Source organism: Maniola hyperantus, chromosome 7 (genome assembly GCF_902806685.2).
Source record: "Maniola hyperantus chromosome 7, iAphHyp1.2, whole genome shotgun sequence".
NCBI lineage: Eukaryota > Metazoa > Arthropoda > Insecta > Lepidoptera > Nymphalidae > Maniola > Maniola hyperantus.
In genome coordinates this window covers 2,493,822-2,521,522 of record NC_048542.1, presented here as the reverse complement: position 1 = coordinate 2,521,522, position 27,701 = coordinate 2,493,822, and the positions used below count along the sequence as shown (strand labels likewise).

The 27,701-nt window shown below is 39.5% G+C and overlaps 1 protein-coding gene across 2 annotated transcripts; it reads left to right on the top strand.

Moving 5' to 3' along the window:
• On the top strand, positions 1-27,701 carry LOC117983548 (proton-coupled zinc antiporter SLC30A2-like). 2 transcript variants are annotated; one of them, XM_034970129.2, is made up of 10 exons: positions 1-338; positions 13,608-13,736; positions 14,875-15,037; positions 17,277-17,468; positions 18,059-18,233; positions 18,819-18,912; positions 19,254-19,378; positions 21,619-21,734; positions 22,519-22,699; positions 23,006-27,701. In XM_034970129.2, exons 1-9 carry the CDS (start codon positions 207-209, stop codon positions 22,665-22,667), a joined length of 1,275 nt encoding a protein of 424 aa, XP_034826020.1. In that variant the 5' UTR covers positions 1-206; the 3' UTR covers positions 22,668-22,699; positions 23,006-27,701. The 2 variants fall into 2 exon arrangements, with proteins under 2 accessions (XP_034826020.1, XP_069355885.1); XM_069499784.1 differs by lacking the exon at positions 1-338 and adding an exon at positions 4,348-4,483.

Sequence of the window (27,701 nt, the reverse complement as noted above, 5' to 3'; positions counted from 1 at the left end):
TTTCGTTGGAGGTGGTTAAGCTGACTGTTCGCGCTTAATTTATTTGATAATAATATTTTTGATATAAAAATAGAACGAATTTCCACTACATAGCACATATACATTAAAATGTTAATGAAGATTACAGCTATATACTAATCTTTAGTGTTTATTGTGATAGAAATGCGGTAAATACTGAAAAGTGCCAAGTGCGACTAAGCGCCAGAATGTCTGATGAACTTGAAGCTCGAATGTGGGATGAAGGAGGGTCCAGATACGAGTCTCGGAGTCGAGGGGCGTATTTCGAGTCAGCCTTCGCATCTTCGGAGCATTTAGATAGGGCTCCTTTGTTATCAGAAGTGAGTGCGAATATAATAATTATTTGTTTTTAAATCTAAATAGCTTTTGAGAGGTACCTATTGTTGTTGCTAATTTGTTATCCAAATATTTGTCTGCTTGTTTGTTTCTGTAACTACCCTATCTGTTTCTAAGTACAGTTAAAAACGAAATGTTTTTATTTGTGTACTTTTCATGAAAAGTATAACTTCATGAAAGAAAATTGCCTCAGTGCCAGAACAGTAGGTAAGTAGCTGCTAGTAATTTCTAAGTAGGTAAATATGTAAAGACAGATTACATCTAATGCATGTCTGTTTAGTAATAAAGAAATGATTAGCATTACTATGCAATAACATGAGACCACATCCTTATACTCGAAATTGTAGATGAGTATATACCTAGAACACAATCCAGTTGGGTAGGTCCAATCTGTCAAAGGAGAACTAAAGTAAACGACATAGCTCAACGGGTTGAGCAGCAGAAGTGGCAATGGGTAATGTACATAGTTCGGAAAACCGATAGAAATTGAGGTCCCAAGGTGCTGGAATGGTGACCTTGCAAGGGAAGATGCAGCTTTGGAAGACCCCCACTAGGTGGACGAGTCAAAACATCAGACGAGTCGCAGGGAGCTGCTTGATTCAGGTGGAGCAAGACTGTGGCGTGTGGAAGTCCCTACAAGAGACCTATGTCCAGCAGTGGACATCTATCGGTTGATGATGATGATGATGATGGTATCACTATAAAGTCCTACCAAAAAAGTGAAATCCATATCCATACTAATACTACAAATGCGAAAGTGTATCTATATGTCTGTTTACTAGCTTTTCATGGTCCATCCATTTAACCAATTTTGGTAAAGTTTGGTGCAGAGGTAGCCTGCATCCTGGGGACGGGACATAAACTAGTTCTTGTCCTGGAAAATTAAAGAGTTCTCACTGGATTTTTAAAAACCTAAATCCATCACCATTATAGATAAAGTTGCAGGCACAATCCATTTTGTGCAGACGTAGCTAGTATCTTGAACAAAGATATATAGGCTAGTTTTTATCCCAGAAAATAATAGAGTTCACACAGGATTTTTAAAGTGAAGTTACCACATGGACGAATTCATGGGGGATTTTTAGTTCTAGTACACATTAAAAATTTCTACCTGTGAGAACCTATTATTAGCTTCTAGTTATTTAATTTTTAAGATTATAATATGTTAATTTAAGCTGTTGGTTTTCCAAATAAAATAATAAAATAAAGAAAATGGTGCTAAAATAATATGTTACTCGCTGCACGACATGAGAGCATGCAGGGAGGAATTTATCTCTGCAAGTTTACATTGATAACTTCATAATATGTACCTACACAAATAGTACAACATTACACCTAACTATGTAGAATAATTTTACATTTTAAGATAACTAATTGACATGCTATGTAAATTGTTTATTCAAATAACCCTTATGACTTGTACTCTGCCACATCATCATCATGATCAACTCATCTCCGGCTCACTACAGAGCACAGGTCTCCTCTCAGAGAGAAAGGTTTTGGCCATAGTCTACCACGCTGGCCATGTGCGGATTGGTAGACTTCACACACCTTTGAGAACATTATGGAGAATTCTTAGGCAAGCCGGTTTCCTCACGATGTTTTCCTTCACCGTTAAAGCAAGTGATATTTAATTACTTAAAACGCACATAACTCCGAAAAGTTAGACGTGCGTGCCCGGGATCGAACCCCCTACCTCCGATCAGAAGGCGGATGTCCTAACCACTAGGCTATCACAGCTATGTGATATACTAGGTACTTATACATGCCTCAGCCAACACTCATCACTTGGCGGCATGGCTTTGCCAGTAAGTGATAACTAACCATGTCTGTATAAACTTTGTGAAGAAAATTCTCATTCATGTAGAAATTAATGATATGTACTTACATACCTTATTTAGACTTGCCGCATTAGAGTAACAAAGTAGATTAGGGATACCAGCCTAAACTTATCCTTAATCTTTGCATTACGAGAATATGCGTGCACTAGCTGATGCCCGCGACGTTGTCCGCGTGGAATTCGTTTTTTTTTTAAATCCAGTTGGAACTCTTTGATTTTCCGGGATAAAAAGTACCCTATGTCACTCTTCAGGTCTTTATCTATACTCATGCAAAAAATCACGTTAATCCGTTGCACCGTTGTGACGTGATTGAAGGACAAACCAACAAACAAACACACTTTCCCATTTATAATAAGGGTACTGATAAAAGATACTTATGCACTTTATTGATCTGTTATTGATTGATAAGTTACATAGGTCATAAACACATAGGAACTTAAGCATACCCTGTGCGTGCTAAGCAGGTAGTTACTTATAATAGTTATAATATAATCAACAACTTTAATATATTACTGCTCATGGTTGTTTATGTGGTGTGGAAAATAATACCTACCAGTTGCTCTCACTTAGCTGTACTTTTACGACAAACAAAAACGTAAGAATGTGCCCTGCCAGTTGCCACGGACGTAACGTTACGTCATCTAATTGCGTTATTGAAACAAGTTTTCATTGCAAAATCTCTTAATATTGGCGCCGAGCGACAACTTTGTAAGATAGGTGATCTCAGCTCTAGCGTAGCTGCGTCGGTGCCGATATAGGTATCTAAAGAGTCCTTTAAAGAGTTCAGTACTTCGGTTACATATCCAGGAAAGATGTCACAAACATAGTAAAGCTCATGCTTACACTAGCCATTAGCCAACACGATTAACAGTTTACTGTTTACCGGTCAAGTTTGCATGACGTCATGCATATATGAAGCCATACACTGTCAGGTTTGTATGACACCGCTTGATGGCGTCATGCAACTTAGCCAGACAGATGCGACATGCATAGAAGGCCACGCAGACGTAGCTCAAGACGTTAGAGGGACCGTGAAGGAAGCACTTGACTTGACATCTACCTACTGTGCTTATTACTCGGCGGAGAAATATTATCATTTTATTTTTTATTCTGATACAAGTTAGCCCTTGACTGCGATATCACCTAATGGTAAGTAAGTGATGTTGATGTCTAAGAAGGAAGCGGGCTAATTAGGAAGGGGTACGGCAGTTTCATTAAAGCCATATATATCCTTGATCGGTTTCTACACGACATCGTACCGGAACGCTAAATCGCTTGGAGGTACGGCTTTGCCGGTAGGACGGTATCTAGCCACGGCCAGAGACAACGCCATAGTGCTTACCACTGCGCCAGGGAGGTTGGCAAAAAATCAAGAGGGTGTTGTCAGAAACGAAGAGTCACGACGCTCAGTAATGATGAGAGAGCGACGGAAGCAGGAGCCTAATACGTATGGCGGCAACAAGTTCGACTAGTCTCAGCATCCTTCCTCATGGACGTATGATTAATGACTCGCGGAATGGAACTTATATATTACTGCATGCATGATCAACCCATCGCCGGCTCACTGCAGAGCACAGGTCTCCTCTCAGAGTGAGAAGGGTTTGGCCATAGTCTACCACGCTGGCCATGTGCGGATTGGTAGACTTCACACACCTTTGAGAACATTATGAAGAACTTTCAGGCATGCAGGTTTCCTCACGATGTTTTCCTTCACCGTTAAAGCAAGTGATATTTAATTACTTAAAACGCACATAACTCCGAAAAGTTAGAGGTGCGTGCCCGGGATCGAACCCCCGACCTCCGATTAGAAGGCGGACGTCCTAACCACTAGGCTATCACAGCTTAATATATTACTAACTTAAGTATATTGGCGGTCAAAGTTTAATCCGTAACGTAACCTGTGATGCTACCGGGACCTTAGTACATTAATAGTAAGTTCAAGTTGTTTAACTGCGGAAAAAACCACTCGTTCTGGTTGGCTGGTGGTTCAACTCTTTTCTTTCGTGCTATTTCTTTTGAATATATTTGATCGAACTTCGTTTTTCAAGTGACAATACAAAAAAACTTCGGTTGTTGCAATCTTTTTTTGTCTACCGTCACATTTCGAACCGTTATGCAAAGTCATCGTGGTCCAACTACGCTGTCGCATGAATAGTGCAACAGTTCAGTTCCGTTGGGCAAAGCGCGACCAACAGTAGGTCAGTGTATATTGATTGAGTATTGTATTGTCATAAATTGTGTTGAGTGCTTGGGAATTTTGATTTTTTGCCAACATGAAGCCATTGCAAGTGAGTGCTTGTTACTTTTAATTTCAAACGATTTACTTGTTCTCAAACACGTCACAAAATGAAGCTTATTTAACACTACGGGATATAAATTATATTATCTGAGTCTGAATGTCTATTTGGACCGGACTACAATATAATTTATATCCCATAGTGTGAAATGAGCTTAAAACCTAAAGCTATTCTAACCTATCTGGTTTCTCAACTGTGAATCCTTTATTATAAGTCCCGCAAATTGCGCTGGAACCATGTCTCATTACCATCGAAATGACGTCATTAAAACGGCAGCCACGCGCATTACCAATTTGCGGGACTTTATACCCGTTATCTCGGACAATTCCAAAGTCTTTACTGAAGACGCGTATGTCTTCTTTTTTTATTTACACAATAATCCATATCCATACTCCATAACAATATTATAAATGCGAAAGTGTGTCTGTCTGTCTGTTAGCCTTTCACGGCCTATCCGATATCAACCGATTTCATTTTGAAAGGTAAAATTTTACAAACTTCAGTGTGTAAAATTTTGGTTGTGATGTTTTGGACCCCGTCAAGTCGGGCTATAATTTTTTTTGTCTCCACTACTTAAATTAATTCCTTGCCTTGCCACCTTACTTTTCCAACCCTATGTCAATTCCACTCAACAGAACGAGTCCCTTGAGAGAACTTCCAAGGTGCTTGTAATAAGCTTACGATACGCGTTTCGCGAGTCTTCCGTATCTAATAGCTTTATGCAAAAGCCGATTATGAGTTTACTTTGAACATTTTTACGTACGAGTAAATAGGTAACTAGAGTACAAAGGACGCTGATATAATATTAACAACTAGATGATGCCTGAGACTGCGTCCGCGTGGTTTTAGGTTTTTAATAATCCCGTGGAAACTCTTTGGTTTTCCGACATAAAAAGTAGTCTATGTCCTTCTCCGGGATGCAAGCTATCGCTGTACCAAATTTTGTCAAAATCGGTTGAATGAATGGGCCGTGAAAGGCTAGCAGATATACAAACGGACGGACAGACTGACAGACAGACACAATTTCGCATTCATGATATTAGTAGTACTCTGTAGTGAGCCGGTGATGGGTTGATCATGATGAATATATTAGTATGGATGAATAGTACCTCTACCTACAATAAGCGTTGTATGGTATGCTGTAGTCTTTGTATGCTCACATTATTAATTGCAAATCATATTATGTACGCGCAACTCCACGTGGGGTTGTTAACCTGCATCTCGTTAATTAACATGTCAAATATAGAGTGACCATAGTATAGTAACGAAAAGCAGGACACTATAACCATTAAATGCTAATATTCATTAAATACTAGCATCGATGTAAGGATCGATGTAGACTAAAAGCTTGCATATTTTGACAAACACCACCAACTGTCTGTGTACGTAACTAGATTATAATCTTCCACTACCTACCCTCTTTTAAAATAATATTATGTTAAGACTGGTTATTATTGGTATAACATACCATATTTGAACCAATACTAATATTATAAATGCGAAAGTGTGTCTGTCTGTCTGTCTGTCTGTCTGCTAGCTTTTCGCGGCCCAACCGTTCAACCGATTTGGATGAAATTTGGTCCAGAGTTAGCTTATATCCCGGGGAAAGACATATTATGCTACTTTTTATCCCGAAAAATTAAAGAGTTCCCACGGGATTTTAAAAACCTAATTCCACGCGGACGAAGTCGCGGGCATCATCTAGTAATATTGCCTAATGCGTCCTTATTGTCTGCATCAGTCGCGTTACGCTGGCCATACATTATCAAGTTTACCGTCAAGTTTGCAGCGGACTTGAAGCGGCGTCCAGTAAACTTGACGGAGTATGGTTATCAGTGTGCATGTGACGGTGTATGGCTATAAGTTCTGAGATGAGACTATCAGATGAGACTGGACGCCGCTTCAAGCCCGCTGCAAACTTGACGGCAAACTGGATCATGTATGCCCAGTGTTAGACTTTAGGTATCCGTCAGTCAAAGCAATGAAAAGAGAACTCTTTCTACTCACTTCTCTAATTACAGAAATATCTCGTATAACGTAGGTACCTAACTTTAATTATCGTAGGACTGTCCAATTTAGCTCTTTCAGTCTAGTTTTTTAGCCGCACTTGGCAGACTGGATGTTGCGCAACACAAAGGCGCGGCAAATTAAACTGGCGAGGGTAGACGGAAAATTCGAACTTAAATTGGCCGGTAAGCCTTATTCAGATGGAAAATTCCAATTACCCACCCATAAAGTTACCAATTTTATAACCCGCTTTTGTCCCAATTTGAGGAAAGTGAATAATACCTCATCATTATGATCAACCCATCGCCGGCTCACTACAGAGCACGGGTCTCCCCTCAGACTGAGAAGGGTTTGGGCCATAGTCTACCACGCTGGCCATGTGCGGATTGGTAGACTTCACACACCTTTGAGAACATTATGGAGAACTCTCAGGCATGCAGGTTTCCTCACGATGTTTTCCTTCACCGGTAAAGCAAGTGATATTTAATTAATTTAAACGCACATAACTCAGAAAAGTTAGAGGTGCGTGCCCGGGATCGAACCCCCGATCTCCGATTAGAAGGCGGACGTCCTAGCCACTAGGCTATCTCAGCTTTCAGAATAATACCTACCTACTAACATTATATATACGTATAGTACGCCACAGGTCGAGATGGCAATCGGAATGGGAACGCCCCGCACACCTGCACAGCCCCCGCGCTAACAAGGTGCGGGCGAGCGCGGGTGACATGCGAGTGTGCGGGGCGTCCCCCCACCTTATACCCCGATTGTCATCTCGACCTGTCGCGTACTATAGTTAGTATATTACCCATTATACAGTAGATAGATATTATAATTGTAGGGTTTATGTGTAACGCATTATTTTAATGAGCTTATCACAACGAACTACCGGTTGGAGAAACATTGCCTGGTTCACATTTTAGTACGAGTACCTACCAATTTTATATCACTTCATCATGATCAACTCATCGGCGGCCCACTGCTGAGCACGGATCTCCTCTCAGAGTGAAAAGGGTTTCGGCAATAGTCTGCCACGCTGGCTCAGGATTCACACACCTTTGAGAACATTATGAGGAACTTTATGATGGAAATATCTCCTCTCGCAGCTCGCTCCGGTTACGTGGAAACCGGGCTTAAAACCGGTTCGAATGTAAACATTTAGGGCGTCATCCCACTGTATACCTATTATATTTACTGTGAAAACTAATATCATACGTGTAAACGTGAGATAACTAGACTAGCTTACTGTAAACCTTGTAACTAGTGTAGGTATTTGTTCACATAGTAGCGCTACTAGTTTTTCCAAGTCCAGCGAAGGCTACTCCACGTGACGTCATCCCTCAGTCAATACATTGCAAGTTGCAACACCCGCCATCGCCCATAAAGTGTAAACTAACGATTTCCAATAAAGTTCGTTTGCGACTGTACCTACCTACAATGTGCCATAATAATTGTGCACCATTGACTTATATATTACTTCGTATGGACAGGGCTATTGAACAAACAAAATGGCACCGACTCAGTGGTGCCTTAGCACCAATGCGACCTCAGTGACGTTTGGATTTCAAACGGGTCGTTCATTAGTATCTCAGAGGTGGTGCTGATTTATTTCGTTCCAAAACCGTGAAAATTTTGTTCGCTTGACCTATATCTATGTTGTGCACCTATATTCTAGAGATTATAAATTACACTTCATACTAATTATAAAAATCGGTCAAGTGCCAGTCGGAGGTGCATACGAAGGGTTCCGTACTAAGAAATACTAACTACTTTTGAAAAAAAAAATGGCGGCCATTTTGGAATTTTTATTATTTTTTGTTATAGCGGCAATAGAAATACACATGTGAAACTTTAAACTCTCTAATTTGGTTCATGAGATACAGGCTACAGCCCACTGACAGACAGACGGACGGACAATGGAGGCTTAGTGATAGGGTCCCATTCGCACCCTTCGGGTTCGGAACCTTAAAAAACCCGGACTCACTTACTTACTCATCAACGTCCAGCCCGAACAGAACCGAAATCTAGAAAGTTGTACGTATAGTTGTTCCCTTTATAATGTAGACAAGGAATAAGCCCGGATTTTTGAAATTTTCACGTAATAGTGTAATGTGGTAATCCCCTGAAGCAAGTGACTGAGTTCAAGTATCTCGGACATGTAGTAACCGACAGCCTGAGGGACGACAGTGACATGGAACGTGAGCGCCGGGCTCTGTCGGTCCGAGGAAAAATGTTGGCCCGCAGATTTGTGCGATGTACTGGACGGGTAAAGCTGACCTTATTTAGGGTTTACTGCCAGTCATTTTATACGTGCAGTGCCCTGCGCGTTCAATACAACAATGTGCTGAGGGCGGTGTTGAGGAAGCCTCCACACTGCAGTGCGTCGACAATGTTTGCGGATGCTCGCGTGGATGATTTCTACGCGATCATGCGCAAGCGTACCGCGTCCATGATGAGCAGGCTGTTGAGGAGTACCAACACTCTCCTCAGCGCATTGTCCATGAAATTGGACAGCCCTCTCTGGAGGTGCTGGAGTGGTGCGCACATAGGCGCAAAGAGACTCCCTCGGGCGTTATAAATAGGATTAGTTTTAATAGTAGTAGAATTAGTTGTTAAGTTAAGTTTAAGCTAGTAATAAGTAGGTACTAACATAGGTTAAGGAATTGTTTCTGTACCTACTAACACACAATTATGGGTGTACTTATGCCTGAAATAAAAGTTTATTTATTTATTTTAATAGGGGATAAAGAGGATTTACGTATTATTTTCGCGAACAATATAATGGGCGGTCGCTAGGCAATAAGTACAAAATTCTTAGCAAAAAGGCTCTATCCGTAATTCCTTGTATCTATTGCTATTCTTAAGACTGTAGGTTGATAAAATAGTAGGTCAATACCATCTGTATGAATAAGGTACTTAAGTTACTATTATGTTAAAATGAATAACATACAAGGCCTTACTTCGTTATCATACTTTTAAATAGAAACTCCATTTAGTTTATTGCGCGTCTCGGCAGTTTCCGCTCTTTAAGAGTCCTTTGCCCAGGGAAGCAGGGATACGTTTGAGGATCAATGAAGTCGAGTGAGCATAATAACAGAAACTAGAAATCAAAGTATAAAGCTCGGACCGACTTCAACATACATACACGTGTAGAAACAAAAGTTATTTTTTACTTTGTAGTGGTTTTGGAAGTCGGTTTTTAGGGTTCCGTACCTCAAAAGGAAAAACGGAACCCTTATAGGATCACTTTGTTGTCTGTCTGTCTGTCGGTCTGTCAAGAAACCTACAGGGTACTTCCCGTTGACCTAGAAACATGAAATTTAGCAGGTAGGTGGGTCTTATAGCTGGCTTTAGGAGAAAAATCTGAAAACCGTGAATTTAGGGTTAGATCACACACAAAAAAATTAATTGTGGTCATGAACTAATAATTAGTATTTTCAATATTCGAAGTAAGATAACTATATCAAGTGGGGTGTCATATGAAAGGGCTTTACTTGTGCATTCTAAAACTGATTTTTATTTATTTTTATGCATCATAGTTTTTGAATTATCGTGCAAAATGTGGAAAAATACCGCTGTAGTACGGAACCCACAGTGTGCGAGCCTGACTCGCCCTTGGCCGGTTTTTTAATATTTGTTTAGTTTTGCGTGTAGGTACTAGGTACGTACCTACGTCCTATAGCCAAATTGGCTATAGGATGACAATACTATCAAATCATACTTGTACCTACTTTGAGTTATAGTCAATACATTACTTCATCAAGATAAAATATTAGATACTAACATCTCAAACTATTCAGAATCGATTGGGAATACGAACACGTCTCGTACAACTGCCGGCGCTGATGTATTGATTGTAATACAATAGAATTGCTCCGTAATACAAAGGACTTTGTGGTTACATAAATTACTATGCACTGCGGACCGCGGCAAATCTTCGTTATGTGCTTAGTTTTCAAACTATGGATGACGAACAGGGTCTATGCCCAGTGGCATGCAGTGTTGTCATCAGGTGCATGAAACGTTTTACATAGGTTTTACAAACGTTTAACTGTATTGCCTTACGCCTCGTGGAAAATGGTGGTCATCTTCATGATCAACCCATCGCCGCCGGCTCATTACAGAGCACGGGTCTCCTCTCAGAGTGAGAAGGGTTTTGGCCCAGTCTACCACGCTGGCCATGTGCCGATTGGTAGACTTCACACACCTTTGAGAACATTATGGAGAACTCTTAGGCATGCAGGTTTCATCACGATGTTTCCCTTCACCGTTAAAGCAAGTGATATTTAATTACTTAAAACGCACATAACTCCGAAAAGTTAGAGGTGCGTGCCCGGGATCGAAACTCCGACCTCCGATTAGAAGGCGGACGTCCTAACCACTAGGCTATATCACAGCTTATATTGTAGTATTCGTAAGAAAAGCAAATCGTTTTTTGCTTATAGAAACCGGGCCTAAAACGCTAATTGACTGACTGATCTATCAACGCATAGCTCATACTACTGGACAGATACAATTCTACATACTAGTGGGAGGTCCCGAGTTCGATTCCCGGCAGGGGCTTGGAATTTTGTAATTTTTAAATTTCTGGTCTGGTCTGGTGGGAGGCTTCGGCTGTGGCTAGTTACCACCACCGGCAAAGCCATGCCGCCAAACGATTTAGCGTTCCGGTACGATGCCGTGTAGAAACCAAAGGGGTATATCGGTTTAATAAAAACTGCCATACCCCTTCAAACAGACAAATCAACAAACCAACAAACCAACACTGCCGTGTAAATCCAAAACACTGTATCTTAGACAAACCGTTTTTGAGAAACTGTGTTTTAAGGTTTTGTCTAAGATACAGTGTTTTGTATTTACACGGCAGAACAAACAAACACACTTTCGCATTTATAATATGGGTAGTGATTTATTTTGTACCAAAACTTATAATTAAACCATAACCATTGAAAGGGCATACACATTATACACAAGGACAACTTATCTTTCTAAGAGATTTCTACCAGAAGTAGGGCTTCTGGAGTAAGAATGTCAGAGCAAAAACTTAAAAAGGCTCAGTTTAGTTTTACGTCGACCGCGCGTAAAGCTTGCTATGTCATGTCCTGTTGGTCTCAAACATTTACCGGTCGGACTACCGACTATATTCTATCGGTAAACTTTAACGCTCGAGTAGTTATTGTAACTGTCTTAACTCTTACGGAACATTACATCGACTTATTGTATTATGTTTTTCTTTCGAAGGCCTTGGCGGCCTAATTTCGAAAGCTCCGGTGTGTGAATTTTATGTTACAACTTATTGGAGATGTTCGTTGGTGCCTATTTCCTTATCTGGTTCTCAAGTGTGAACACCATGTAATAAGTAATATGTACTCGTACCTTTTTTCGCTAAAGAATTTGCCCAAAACGGTCTTCAATAAACATTTTTTTCTAAATGATCTTTTCGGCCCTTTTCCTTTTGGCAACATGGTCTAAAGGGTCCGTTAGGGTCACCAAATCTCTGTGATTAATGACTACGATTTACGAACAACTCCGTGAGGGAGCAGTCCCTTATCTTGCCCGACCTTCCCTTTGTAGAATAGCTGTAGGTACAAGAATCAGATAAGGAGCTCTTTGAATGACCAGAATTTGTATTCTTATCATTCCCTGAGATAGGGTTGACAGGTGAGTTCTTTTATCATGTTTTTATCTTAGAGACGGAATAACTAAAATTGAATTTCGAGCGTTGAAAATTACTAGCTGATGCCCGCGACTTCGTCCGCGTGGAACTAAGTTTTTTAAAAATCCCGTGGGAACTCTTTGATTTTTCGGGATAAAAAGTAACCTATGTCACTTTCCGGGTCTTTATCAATATACCCATGAAAAAAATAACGTCAATCCGTTGCACCGTTGCGACGTGATTGAAGGACAAACCAACAAACAAACACACTTTCGCATTTATAATAAGGGTACTGATAATTATTTTTATAGGTATACTTATTAAGTACTAGCTGCCCTCGGCCCTGGCGAACTTCGTTCTGCCTAACAGTAGATTCAAATTTTTAAATTTTTCTCTCCGTAAGAACTATCCTCGTACTTCAAGAAATATTATAAAAAAAGAATTAGCGAAATCGGTTGAGCTGTTCTCGAGTTTTACGATGACCAACACATTTAGTGATTCATTTTCATATATTATGGAAGATTGATAACGACCACTTTAATAAATAAACCATGGCAATATCGAATGCATTACCATCACGGATTAACTACCAGGCACTATACACCCATAACCGTGTTGCTTATTATGAATATCGAAGGAGCCATAGCAAATTATTCTCCACGCGATATTATCCACGCTTCGCTGGGCTGGAAGATGAAATGCGTCCACTTTTGGCACTTTGATCGAATTTTATTCTGATTTTTATGATGCTGGATAAATTTCCATCAGTTATTTCAGCAATTAAGAAAACAAGTCATCATCATGCTTCCACGTCTTCGTACAGTGCATGTTGACATGTGCATATGCAGTGAAGATGACTAACGGCTCCGAAACATGGTCGCCTAGTTTTTTTATCAGGCCCTATTAGAGCCTAAAGCCCGTGTGAAAAGAGCAATCCAGAGTATCCCTATACGATCAAATCACCAATGAAGAGATTCGTAGGAGAACCAGAGTAATTGACACAGCTCAAAGAGTAGCGAAGCTTACGTGGCTATGGACGGGACACGTAGCACGAAGTACCGATTGGGATCCCAAGGTGTTTGAATGGCGATACAAGAAAGGCCAGCCAAGACCCTCCTCTAGCTAAACTGACGATCTCAAGCGAATAGCTGGGAGCCGCTAGACACATGCGGCATAAAACTCTGTTCTGTGAAGATCCCCGATCCTTCGTGTGTGATTTTCGATCTATATACGCGACTGGTCGAGATGGCAATCGGGGTTAGAGGCGGGGGGGGGGGGGATGCCTCGCACTCCCGCACGTCACACGAGTTATCCCGCACGGGGATAGCGCGGGGGCTGTGCGTGTGTGCGGGACGTTCCTACCCCGACTGCCATTTCGACCTATCGCGTTAGTACTTGTAGGTGCAGGAGACCGCTACAATATGAAATAATAAGTCCTTTTCCTTGTTTCAGGAGAGTTACACGGAAGTGTCGGTGGCGCCAGCTAGTGAGTCGGACGAGCACTGCCACTGGAAGAGACCGGAGCCGCCCAGTGCAGTGCCTCAGCTGCTGGCAGCGCTAGTACTATGTGCCATTTTTATGGTAAGTATTCCTTGATCACCGAATAGACGTCCACAAACCGGCAAAGTCGTGCCGCCAACCGAATTTGCGTTAAGGCACGATGCCGTGTAGAAACCGATGTGATGTGGGGTTAATAAAACTCATGGGAGTTGTTCCATACCTGTTACAAGTTAGTCCATTTCCATCTTAGACTGCACTTACCACCAGATGAGATTGCAGTCAAAGGCTTACTTTGGTTTAAAAAAACCGGCCAAGTGCGAGTCAGACTCGCGCACTGAGGGTTCCGTACTGTAGTCGTATTTTTTTGACTTTTTGCACGATAAATCAAAAACTATTATGCATAAAAATATATAAAAATCAGTTTTAGAATGCACAAGTGAAGCCCTTTCATATAATACCCCACTTGATATATGTATGGACATAGATACCTTACCCGAGATATGCTAAAAGCACTACGCACGGCGGCAAGCTTATCATCTATAGGGCGGGAGATGTTTTTCTCAAGAGTCAGGCTTCCTCCTTCTGCTCAGAGATTTGCATTGTAAGAGTCAGAATGTATTATGGATACAATCTTTCCTTTACCCCAACTAAAAATCCACAACTCCACTGGACAACTATCCTGGATGTGAATTTTACGGAACAGATTTATCTAGACGACAATAGCATTGAATAATTGGTTGTCTGCCAAGCTTCGATCGTCTATTCTGTTCAGTTCAGACATGTACCTACTTAGATGTCGTTTTTCCGAGATAGTTCGATGAATTTAGTCTCGAGGAGCCATTGGCACGTGGATGTATCAGGGGCATTGATCGCTCGTCGACGCTGTGTCGTCTTTTTGTTTAGTTAATCGGTGTTGTCTAGCCAGTGAGCTAAACAACAGGCGACATGCCATGCCTAGCTTGAATTTACCTACTTCAGTGATATAAATATTCCACTAGATGTGGCGTTTCATGGTAACGACATGTTCCAACGACCATGTGCCCTCACTCCTGTCAATCGTAATCAGCTTTAGCTGTAGTGGTAAATTGATTTCAATGAGTTTATCCATGTCGCTGCATCCGTGCACATTCCTAGTAGAAATGCAGCTTAAGAGTAGTACGTCCTTACTCTTTCAGGTCTCTAGTAGAAATGGACTTGACAAGATCTTGTAAATTTCCAGATATGCGAGATCGTGGGCGGCTACTTGGCGGGCAGTATATCTGTGATGAGCGACGCGGCGCACATGCTGAGCGACTGCGGTGGTTTCGCACTTGCCCTGCTCGCGTTCCGCTGCGCCGCCCGACCTCCCACTGCCAACATGTCCTACGGATACCGAAGAGCTGGTAAGCTATCACCAACGATTAAGATAAGTACAAGACCAGTAAATTCCGCTTGAGTAAGTATATCGGTGATGGAGATCCGTAGGAGAACCAAATTAATCGACATAGTTAAACGGATTGCGAAGCTGAAGTGGCAATGGGCAGGGCGCATAGTTGATAGACGTTGGAGTTTCAAGGTGTTAGAATGGCGATTACGTACCAGAAGAACCCCACTAGGTGGACAGACGTCAATCGAGTCGCAGGTAGAAGTCTCTACAAGAGACCTGTGTCAGATGCGCGCGTTTGTGTGTGTGTGTATGTGCGTGTGTGTGTGTGTGTGTGTGTGTGAGAGAGAGAGAGCAGTGGACTTGTATCGGTTGACCATGATGATGATATGTGTTGCGACACAGCACACATGCTAAGCACGAGAAAGGATAAATTACACTTAAAGAAAGATCCATGAAAAGAGCTGATAGTCTTCAAAACAGACAAAGCAGTCAAACTTATACCATAACTGGTGGTACTATAACAGTGGTAACTTTTAAATGCCTTGCTTGTGGGCCATGGCACGTGTCGCAATGTGTGACCGATCAAGCATAGAAGCCTGTCACCATTACTAGCTCACATTTCTCAGCTAGTTTAAATAGCTTACTGCTTAATCCTCCGCCAGCCACGAGACGCGAGATTATGTAATGCGTACACACTGCACACGTGTTATCGGTACCTATTGATTGTTTATCAATAATCACCTACTGTTTAGTGTGTACCTACGTTGCGGTATTTGTGATAGCTATATCGTGTTAGATCTCCTTTATTGACTGATAAGAACAGGATAAGAACAATAAAAATATATGCCGCGATATTATCAAGGAAGGACTCCAAAGACTTTTTCAAAGTCTAAAGCGTGGGTTGTTAACTATACTACAGTGCGACAAGGCTCTCTTGGCACTTGAATGACATTGACAGGGGGGCGCTGTTGGAGAACAAAGGCTTAGAATATTCAAACAAAAACAAAGGGGACACTTGACGGCAACCTTAGTTCCGATTTTCACCACGCGCCAAGATAGCCTTGTCGCACTGTATATAGTCGTGTTCGTGTTACTTGCACAAGCAAATGATAACCCTTAGGTCGATTTCGTAAGACCTGTATCAATCATTATTGCAATTTCAATTGTTGTGATTGGCTGAATTTGTGTGATTCTCGTTGCAACAATGCATTCTAGCCAATAGTGAGCGAGCGTCAACCAATCAGAGGTGATTGCGATCGAGGCAGAAAGAGAAGTCTGAATATAAGTTACATACTAGATAATGCCCGCGACTTCGTCCGCGTGGATTTAGGTTTTTAAAAATCCCGTAGGTACTTTTTGATTTTCCGGGATATAAAATAGCCTATGGAAATATTTTCCTAGCGCATGTCCACGTCATAATAGGTAGATATCTGCATGACAAAGTTTAGCCCGATCCGTCCAGTAGTTTGAGCTGTGCATTTTTCCTTTTATATATTACTAGCTGCCCCGGCGAACTTCGTACCGCCTAACAGTCGATTCTTTTTCAGGTTTTTTTTTTAAATTCTCTTTCCGTAAGAACCATCCCCGTATTTCAACTAATGTTATGAAAAATAATTAGCGAAATCGGTTCAGCTGTGCTCGAGATTTGCGATCAGCAACACATTCAGCGATTCATTTTTATATATAGAGATTTAGACAAACAATTTGAACTTTAAATAAACCCAGTTACATTATTATACAATTCGTATACGAGAATGATGCAAATTAAGTTAATCGTCAGTAATGATACCTACTAATGTAAAATTATCATTTCCTGTTTAGCAGCAATACTCGGAGATTTGCTAGGATAAGCGTTCTTACAATATGAAGCGACTTCATATTGTTCTGCGTGTGAAGGACAATTTTTACCTTACAAATTACAATATATAATACATATTTCTGTTTATGTTACGACAAATTTTCTCATCGACTAAATAGCATGCAATACAATTTTAAAAAAATGCTTGACCGCGTGGACTGCACAAATTTCAAATCCCTATTTTACCCTCTTAGAGGTTGAATTTTCAAAAATCATTTCTTAGCGGATGTCTACGTCATAATAGCTATAGGATGCATGCCAAATTTCAGACCGATCCCTCCAGTAGTTTGAGCTGTGCGTTGATAGATCAGTCAGCCAGTCAATCCTTTTATATTTAGATTTGAATGGTCAAATCCCCCGTACAAAGTACAGTGATACAGTTGAATGTTGTCGTCAGAGGTTTTGGGCGCGATGACGTCGGTGCTGCTGATATGGGCGTTGACGGGCGTGTTCGTGTACGTGGCCGCAACGCGCATACGCACGGGCGACTACGACATCGAGCCCGACATGATGATGCTGGTGTCCGGCTGCGGCGTCGTCTTCAACGTGGTGCTGGCGCTGGTGCTGCACGGGTGCGCCTCGGACATCTGTAAGACAAGTGCTTATATAGTCTATGAACAGTAGGTAGGTAGAACTCCTGCGCTTAGGCATACATCCACAGCGTATTTAATAAAAGTACTATAGTTTTAAGTCTTTTTTTAGTATTAAGTAAGGTAAAACCCGTCATTTATTTTACACTCGCCGCTGCCCCTATTTAAAGGCCTCGGCATAAGTAACGTGCCACGGGACGGGACGGGAGAATTTTTTGAACCTATTGGATAACTAGAACGCTCCGTCCCGTCCGTTTTCGAGTTCCAATAGTAGTTCAAGAAATCTTCCTATCCCGACTCCCATCCCGTGCACGTTACGTATGCCGAGACCTTTAAACTAAGCTTATATAATACTAGACATTGCCCGCGACTTCGTCCGCGTGGATTTAGGTTTTTAAAAATCCCCAGGGTACTCTTTAATTTCCCGGGATAAAAAGTAGCCTATGTCCTTCCCCGGGATGCAAGCTATCTCTGTACCAAATTTCGTCAAAATCAGTTGAACGGATGGGCCGTGAAAGGCTAGCAGCCAGACAGACACACTTTCGCATTTATAATAATATTAGTATGGATTAAATTTCTTGTGGTCCAGCGCACTACCACTCGCACGGCGGCGCGGCGTGCTCGCACGCGCACAGCGAGCAGCGCGGCTTCCGCCTGTTCCGGCGACGCGACCACAAGCAGGCCAACGGCGCTCTGGCCAACGGCGACTACGGCATGAAGGATCTCGCCGCTGCCGACACGCATGTTGCTGGATCCACTGCTAGGTCAGTGAATAGCAAGGGCTTTTGGGAAAATAGCATCTATGGGCCTTGTGAGAAAGCTTAGCCTGAAATCTATAGAGCCTGTTTGGTTTGACTTAAGACATAGTTAAAACGAGACATGTATATCACTCACATAAATCTGTCTCGTTTTAACTGAAACTTAAGTCTGAGCAAAGTCAAAGTGCGCTCTATAGATCTCATCCTTAGAGTCACTCCGGCACTTCGGCCATAAGCAGACCAAAAACGGCGCGCTGCCCAAAAACGATTGCGGCATGAAGGACTTGGCCTTAATTACGCATTTCGCTCTTGAGTAGGTATGTCCCGCCCGTAAATGTTGATCTCATAAGCATGCTCTTACGCTCGATTTAGGGTAAGATCTATAGAGCGTACTCTGACTTAGCTTAGAGTTAAGACAGAGTTAAAACGAGACAGACCTATATCTCTCACATTAAACCTGTCTCGTTTTAACTCAATCTTAAGTCTGAGCAAAGTTAAAGTGCGCTCTATAGATCTCAGCCTTAGAGCGAGCACGGAGAGCACTCCTAAATAAGAAAAAAGCTTTAACTTTAACAAGACAAACATTTTCAGAAATATAAATCTCCGCGCAGCCCTGATCCACGTGATCGGCGACCTCATACAGAGCTGTGGGGTTCTACTCGCTGCCATACTCATCAAAATATACGTAAGATTTCCTATCTATTTTGTACTAGACTAGCGGATACCCAACGAGCGCCGACGATGTGCCTAATGCATTGTTTTAGTGGTCTGAAACATTCTGCTGAAAGGTTCTAATGAAACCTGTGAAGAATTTCTAGACTTTGGTTCAAAGAACTAAAGTTGCCTCATATATTTTAAAGCATCTTAAGTTTTCTCTGTCTGTCTGGATTTATACATTTAGTATATTTAGGTATAGTTTTTTACATTTTTTTTTACATACATTCATCTTTATGCAGAACAACATAGTCTTTAGTACTAAGTAGAGAAATAATAGTCATAGTATATTAGTTGTCGTTTGTGTTGTAGCCGGAGGCGAAGGTGATAGACCCGATCTGCACGTTCATATTCAGCGTGCTGGTGCTGCTGACGTCGGCGCGCGTGGTGCGCGACGCGCTCTCTATGCTTATGCAGGCCGTTCCTAATAACTTTAGGTAAAACACACACCCCTCCACACACACACCCCATTCCTCCATGTCCACACCCCTTCACACACTCACACTAGAGGTGTCAAATACAGGTTCATGTGTGTATCACAATATTATCACGTGTTACAGACATTATCACGTGTTACAGACAAATATTTAATAATTATTAACGTTACATTATTTTGTTACAAAAAAAAAAAATTGCTTGAACCGTGAGGCGCAAGCAGAAAAATGGGTGCAATCGATTTTCGACCTTATTGACATACGTCAGAAAACAGCATTTTAGCAGTCTATGAATTATACTGAGCAAGAATATGACAAAAAACAACTTTCTCATAACCGTCAATAAGGTCGAGATTTGCTTGCACCGATTTCACCATGAGGCGCAAGCAGATAAATGGGTGCAAGCGATTTCCGACCTTATTGACATAGGGAACAACATTTTAACAATCTATGAATGATACCTAGGTACTGAACAAGAATATGACAAAAAACAACTTTCTCATAACCGTCAATAAGGTCGAGAACTAGGGTATAGCTTGTATTTAACTCGATTGATTTAAATTTTAAATTTTACTCTTAATAGGTACCCAATGCATACCTTCGCGACAGGTCGAAATGGCAATCGGGGAGGGAATGCCCCGCACACCCGCACGGCCCCTGTGCTAACCCAGTGCGGGCGAGCGAGGGTGACGTGCGGGTGTGCGGGGTGTCACCCCCGCCTCATACCCCGATTGCCATCTCAACCTGTCGCGGAATACAGTACCTAGTACCTACCTATGTATGTAAAAATAAAAACAAGTAGAACGATAAAGCAATGTCAAGTAGATACCTACAATACAATAGGTAGGTAAGTTTACCTAGTTACCTATAAAAAAATCTTTTTTGTAGGTAACTACTATATTTATTATCATACATTTCTACATATTTATTATCATACGAATTATAAAATGATGATGATGATTTCTAAAAAGAACAATACCACTTCACGTACCTAACCTATTACCTATAATACTTAAATGTATGATAATACCTACACTTTGAAAAACATTTTCTCATACGATTTATAAAATGACGCAAGTATTTCCAAAAAGAACAAATCTACTATAATAGGTATTATTAACGCGCGACACAAATCTATCACAACACAAAAATGTACCTAATCTACATTATTTTGCCTAATCTACATTACAATTATTCGCATTAAATATTTATCGACACTCAAGTTCACAAATAAATAAAACTGCATTCAAAATTTATTACGAAACAAACAAAATGATAAAAATACTAGCCGCATACTCGTATCATCACAGTCAACATGTAACAGGCCAATACGAAAATTCGATCTAATAATTATTCACCGTCGAATCGCGACGATATTTGTATTCAGCTGTACCTACCTAATATATTTTATTCTAATATCGTCGCTCGGTCGCGCCGCGCGCGGCGTATCAAAGATCGAACGCCTGAGTTATTTTTTAGGAAGGATTTTCTCAAATTTTCACTACTTATTATATATTGTATTCAATTTTGTTTTAATCTAAAAACGAATATCTTGAATACATTTATATATTTAATAAATTTATTAGGTACATTATTTTTTGACACCTCTAACTCACACCCCATTCCTCCATATCTAGTTATCTACACTCCACCCCAACACGGAATAAACACAACATCACACACACACACATACCACATCAATCACATACACACACACAAATATGCCACACGCACGCGCGCTCACACACACACGCACACGCACACACACATACACACACATAATGAATACACACACATAATGAATTTATTATACACTCCAGGTTTCACTCAAAATAACATGTGAACCTAATAATTTATGTGTTCCTAATAACACCACATACGATATACACACTCAAATACGCCACACGCACACACACACACACACACATGATGAATTGTTATTATTTATCGAACGCCGCATAGAACAATTGCATACTCACAATACCTACTTGAAGCTAACCCTAATTATAGTTATCCCACTTCAACTGCCAAACGAGAGTAAGAGGTCGCACCCCGGAGTCCGATTTCTCGCTCTAGTTTGTTAGTCGAAGTGGGATCGCGATAAGTAGGTATTTGCTTCAAGTATTGGAAGTGAACTCTCCATTCGATTTCTACTTCATGATCTGAACATTGGTACTCGTATTATAATAGTGTCATTGTGGAAGACACGAGAGACAAAATGCTTTAATTTTATAACATTACAGGTATCGTGAATGTGTATCCGCTTTATCAGCTCTGAATGGAGTGAGGCATGTGCACTCTGTCCACGCGTGGGCCTTGTCCACGCACCACACTGTTCTCACAGCCCACGTCGCCATAGGTAAGTACATTCTTATATGGTAGAAACTACGTCAATTTCTGATGGTTGGTTGACAGAAATTAAGAGTTCTCCAACAGTTTATATGGAAAGATGTATTCAATTTATCGAAGGATAATAATGAATAAAGGGATTCATTTATTAATTTATTCAAAATGGACTATTCAAAAATTGAATATGGTTCATTGAATAAGATTCCGCGAGATCTGTAAATTGTATTCTAATTGTATTAAATTAATATCTAGTTCTATTTTATTAGAAGGACTATTCGGCTAGTGCCCTCATTGGTTAATGATTATTTATGGTCATTATAGATTTTTCAAAAGCTGAATAGTCCATCCCGTTAAATTATCGGGGAGATTTACAAAAAACGTTTTATTTTTATTTTGACCATTGATCGCAAAAAGGTCAGTTATCAGGGACATGTTCTCAAACATGACCGATAGTGTGTCCTTTAGACCATCATGATGGGCAAAATTGAGGAAAAGAGGCGTCGATAGATTCTTGCACCATTCCCTATCTCGGTTCATTCTCGGATGTTCCTATGCTACGACTTACTTACGACTACACGACTGGAAGTCGTGTCATAGAAACATCCGAGATTGGTCCGAGATAGCCAACGTAGTACATCTTTTTCGTTTGCCAAAGGAAAGGAAATTTATGACGAGACGATGGCTAACCTCCAAATAGTGGAGAGGCACAAGAAAATAGAAATTTTCAAGCAAATTAATGTTTTATTAGGAGGGTTGTTGTACTCTGTTGTTCATAAAAGATATTGTTCGTACAGACGAGCTAGCAGACTGGGAGGCAGTGCTGGCGAGCTGCCAGCGCCTGGCGCGCCAGTACGGCGCCGCGAGTGGCGTGTTCCAGCTGGAGAGATACTCGCACTGCATGGCCAGCTGCGTGGACTGTCGCCAGCCCTCCGCCGCGCCCTGACACCTGCGCACGCTCACCCGCTAGCCGCCCAAGTACGCTCAATTCAATAATTAACCAAATAAAATTTTACGCTCGCTGCGCTCTTGCATTATTTCTCCTTTATCTTTTTTACAATTTTTAATACACATATTCCTCCGGTATAAAGTTTAATTAATAAAAAAATTGCTCATTCCTTTCCACCAAAGTGCATTGTTCATTGTTTAGCATAATATTAATTTTATTAAACCTTCGGGTTTTCCTTGTATATCATCATATTTTACTACGTCTGATCCCTCTTCCTAGTTAAAGGAAATAACTGGTTGCAAATAATTTCACTAAAAAATAAAATTATATTTCAGATTGTGGATTTAACGCGGCTGAGCCATGACAGAACAGACATCGCAAACTAATTGACAAAAATATAGAGCGTATGAAATGCAACACGAAACCGAGGTGATATTCTAGAGTAGCCGCGACTTAACTATTTATTTATGTGTTAGTATTATGTTTAACGATGGAAGGTGATGATGGTGATGATAATGAGTTTTGTTGACAAAATGTAAGATAATAAATAATATTAATTAGACTTGTATTGTACGCAACATTCCAAAAAGTATTAGTTTAATAATTGTAAATGTATTAGGTGTTTAGAATTAGTGATGAAGTCTTAGGGTGAGATCTATAGAGCGCACTCTGACTTTGCTTAGACTTAAGACAGAGTTAAAACGAGGCAGAGCTACATCTCTTACATAAATCGGTCTCGTTTTAACTCAATCTTAAGTCTGAGCAAAGTCAAAGTGTGCTCTATAGATCTCAGCCTTATATTGAAAGGGACTATTCAATTTAAGGATGGGTAGTGAGTAATGGCCGTATATAGAATGGACTATTCAATTAATGGAAGGGCAATAGGGTACTTATTGGTTTATATGGGAGAAACTTTTTTAATTTATTGAGGGGTAATGACTTCAATAATCAATTTACTTAAATAAAATGGACTATTCAATTAATTGAAGGGCAATAGGGTAGTTTGTTTATAATATGGAAGGGACTTTTTTAATTTGTGGAGGGGTAATGATTTAAATAATTGACTTATATGGAATGGACTATTCATTTAAGGGATGGGAGGGGGAGGCAATGGGGTTAATTGTTTTATTACGACTATATATTATGTATGTATAGTAAAAGTTTTATTTTTCCTTTCGAGAGGTTGTTGTACAAAAGACATTTTAATTTATTAAAGCTCATAATAGAAAAAATAGTATTAAGAAAGTGCCAAAGTGTTGGACTGTATAAATGTTTAAAATAATAAAATGTATTAATATATTGGACGAATTAAATGTATTATTATATTATCGTGTATTAAGATTGTATAGTTTGAATTGGGTATTTTCCTACTTTTGCATTTGATAAATATTATTACTTTATTATAAACTAGGATAAAAATAATGACCTACGCTGAAAAAAAAATTAAAATCCAACAAAGATTTACAAAGTTACAGGCATTTTAATTTTGGAGTGGGAGGGTCTTCTATCCCTTTCTCGCAAAACAAAAATTTGTATGAAACCGCACGAAGCTACTATGGCATTAGTAAGGTGTGACGTCAAAATGCTATATCGCTATCTCTCAATCAAAAATATTTAAATGCTTATAACTTTTTTGTTATTTGATCGATTTAATTAGTTTTTCAGTTTACGTCATTATTTTTATCCTAGTTTATAATAAGGTAATAAAAAAATTGGAGTCAAATACCCAATTATATTAGTAGTGTGAAAAATGTAAGTATTCTATTCGAATTATTAAAAAAGCTTTGATATTTGACTGAACACTTGTTGACGCGCATTACGCTAGTCTAATACAAACTATGTATAAAGGTACGCGCACACGGGCAATTGAAATTTCGCAATTCCAGGCAATTTGGTCAATTATGACGTCTTGACCACATGAAGCAATTCGCTGCAATACCCAATACCTGAAAATTTCAGCAATGTCATGCGAAATGATTGATCCATACATGTTGCCGAACGACAATTGCTTAAAAGTAAAACCAATTGCCCTGTAAGCGCACTATTAGGGATAGATTGCTTTCTTCTCACGTTGACGGTCGGCGCTGACAGGCCAATATGTTTGCATTACTATATGAAGCTTTAATGGTCGGCTTAAATTCGGGAGGAAGGGGGGGGGGGGGGGCAGGATTCGTTCTCGAGATTGCTATCTCTTTCTTTTCGGAGTTATGTGCATTTGAAGCAACTTGCTTTAACGGTGAAGATCTATCTAAATCCGGTATTTGACATCTAGTCAAAAGTATTTTTATCAAACGTCAAAACACGCGCTTAGCTTCTATGAAATACTAGGATGTGACGCCACATTGCTTTGACGTGCTTTTTAGTTTAATCGATAATTTAAAATGGTTATTACTCTTAAAACTAACAAAAGACAATCAGCGTGAAAAGAAAAACAGCCTTAGAAATGTTCGACATAAGTATTAAAGTTATTAATTGTAAAAATAAATAAAACGCACAATTTTGACAGTCGTGATGGTGGATCATGTAATGGTTATTTTAGAAGAATTCTGTGCGAAATGCAAATTTAATTAGTATAATAATAAATAGATTTTAAAAACCATAACAACTTACTTCCCTAATAATAAACCTTGTTAAGTTAAAACTATTGTGGTCGACTTTGTTGTGCACAATCTTTAAACTAAACTAAAACGACAGCTCTAAACATGATTGCTGTCCCTTTCATAATGCTCTTTGTAGAAAAGGATATACCACTAGGTTTAGTTAGACCTGTCATTTCGTTTAGTATCAAGGTTGTGGGATTGTAAAATTTTAAATATTTGTAAAACCTAAAATATGGAAGGGTTAAGTTTTTATTACATATAGGTGAATTTATTTTAACTCGTTAAATAATCAACTTTATTCTATTTTTTTCTTTGTTATTCAAGTGTTTAAACTCTCCTAGAAAAATAAATTTCGATTTATATAGGTACATAAAACTTTTACCGCCAAAGATAAATTATTATTTTGATTCCTCAATATGCTCATACAAAAAATATTTATATAGATCAAAGTTGTGCGTCAAATACTTGCTTTACACTTACGTTATATGCGTTAGAAGAAGTGCAATAGAAAGTTTTCTTGTAAATTACAATATAATGCATTGGAAATATTTAACTTTTATTGTAATTTATTGTGAATATAATAAGTTTAAGTGACATCATTTAAGTTATTTTACTGTGAATAAGCGACAATTGTTTTGCATAATAAGTATTTTTTTAAATTATTTATAAAATGTAAAAAAAACTATTAGATGCTTTTTTAGTTTCCAAAGAAAATTAATGTTAGAAATTAGAATAATAGATTTTAAGTAATTGTTATAAGTGTAAGATAATGATGGTAATTTGATTGCGAGTATACAAAACATAACCTCACAGAAGTTTGTTTAATACTAATACAACTTAGCCCTTGACTGCGAATTCACCTGGTGGTAAGTGATGATGCAGTCTGAGATGGAAGGGGGCTAACTTGGAAGAGGTTATCGGAATAAAAAAATGTCAGTTTTATTAAACCCATGCCCCTCATTGGTTTATAGTTATACACGGTATCGTACAAAAACGCTTAATCGCTTGGCGGCACGGCTTTGCCGGTACGGTGGTAACTAACCACGGCTATAGCTTCCAATCAGACCAGAGTCTATTTTAGAAAATCCTAAATTGCCCCTGCCAGGAATCGAACCCAGGACCTCCCACTTACAAAGACCACAGCGCTCACCACTCCTCCAGAGAGGACGTCAAAACACAAAAAAAGATCCTTGTACATACTTCGAACTTCTAGCGAAAACTTATATAAAGGTGTTCTAGCTTTTATAAGTGTGTACGCTTTTATAGACATTTTCACAGGTTAAAGTTTTGTGCACAAACAAATTACTATCATTAACTATTATATTGTAAAATATTCAATTACGTGCTCAAAATAGTGAATTTATTGTGATAGCTTGGAAATAGCCCTGTTTTGTTTGTAGTAGTGTTTAGAGTTTTGTTGTTCCCACTATAAAGGTGTTCACACACTACACAGACTCGACGCCGGCTCCACTCTGACTCGACTCACAGTAAAGCATGAAAATGTAAGCTTTATTATATTGTGTTACGGTGGAACTTTCAATATTTTATTGAAAGAAGTGTATAACGCGTGGTCCACGCCGTTGTACACATTTACAAACTTCAATGTTGAAATCGCCACCGTAAGGCACATGATATAAAGCTAATATTTCCATGCTTTACTGTGAGTCGAGTCGGCGTCGAGTCTGTGTAATGTGCGAAGATCTTTAAACTTCGTACAGTTAGCGCTAGATTTGAAGAGAAAAAACCTCACTAACGTCGAATTGATGTCATTCTCTGAACTAAATTTAGAGTATGAGTAGGCGAGGTGTTTTATTTTTCTGGTCAGGCTTTAAAGTTAAGTTTTGACACTTGTAAACTAAAATAGGGTTTTCGTCCCTTTCTTTGAATTACATTGGTAAGAAAGAGATGCGAATATTCTAAAATTTAGTCGTCAAACTTTCATTGTATTTTGTAAGATTATTAAACCAGTTTTATTTAGTACTTGTGGCTAAGGTAGCAATAATGGTCGTTATATTATTAAATCGCGAGTTTAAACTTTAATTGCAATAAGCGTAGAGATGTTCTAAGAAAATACTTGCGCGCGTCTATTGTAAATTTTTAGTTCGCGAATATTTGCAAAGCGTAAAATACTTATTTGTTCTTATTATGCGCTATTTTATAATTTAAAATATAAGTAGCATGTCTAATATAGAATCAGGTAATCATTAGAACTTGGTTTATCTCTACGCTTTTTGCTTCTGCTCTCAGCCAAATTGCAAAACCAAAAATCTATTTTTTGAAATTGTATAATTTTTTACTATGGCGCTCGATTTAGGTAGTTTGTAGTTGTTTTGCTGTGCAATATGTATGACTGTTGATGTGTTTGCCGTCCGTGTACGCATTCTGTTGTAACCTATGTACCTACCTACTGAAAATATAATTGTAAAATATT

Coding starts and splice junctions, on each gene's coding strand:
- LOC117983548 (XM_034970129.2), top strand. CDS start 207: ATGTCTGATGAACTTGAAGCTCGAATGTGGGATGAAGGAGGGTCCAGA. Junction 17,469..18,058: donor CGGGTGCGCCTCGGACATCT/GTAAGACAAGTG, acceptor CTTGTGGTCCAG/CGCACTACCACTCGCACGGC. Junction 18,913..19,253: donor CCATACTCATCAAAATATAC/GTAAGATTTCCT, acceptor TTTGTGTTGTAG/CCGGAGGCGAAGGTGATAGA.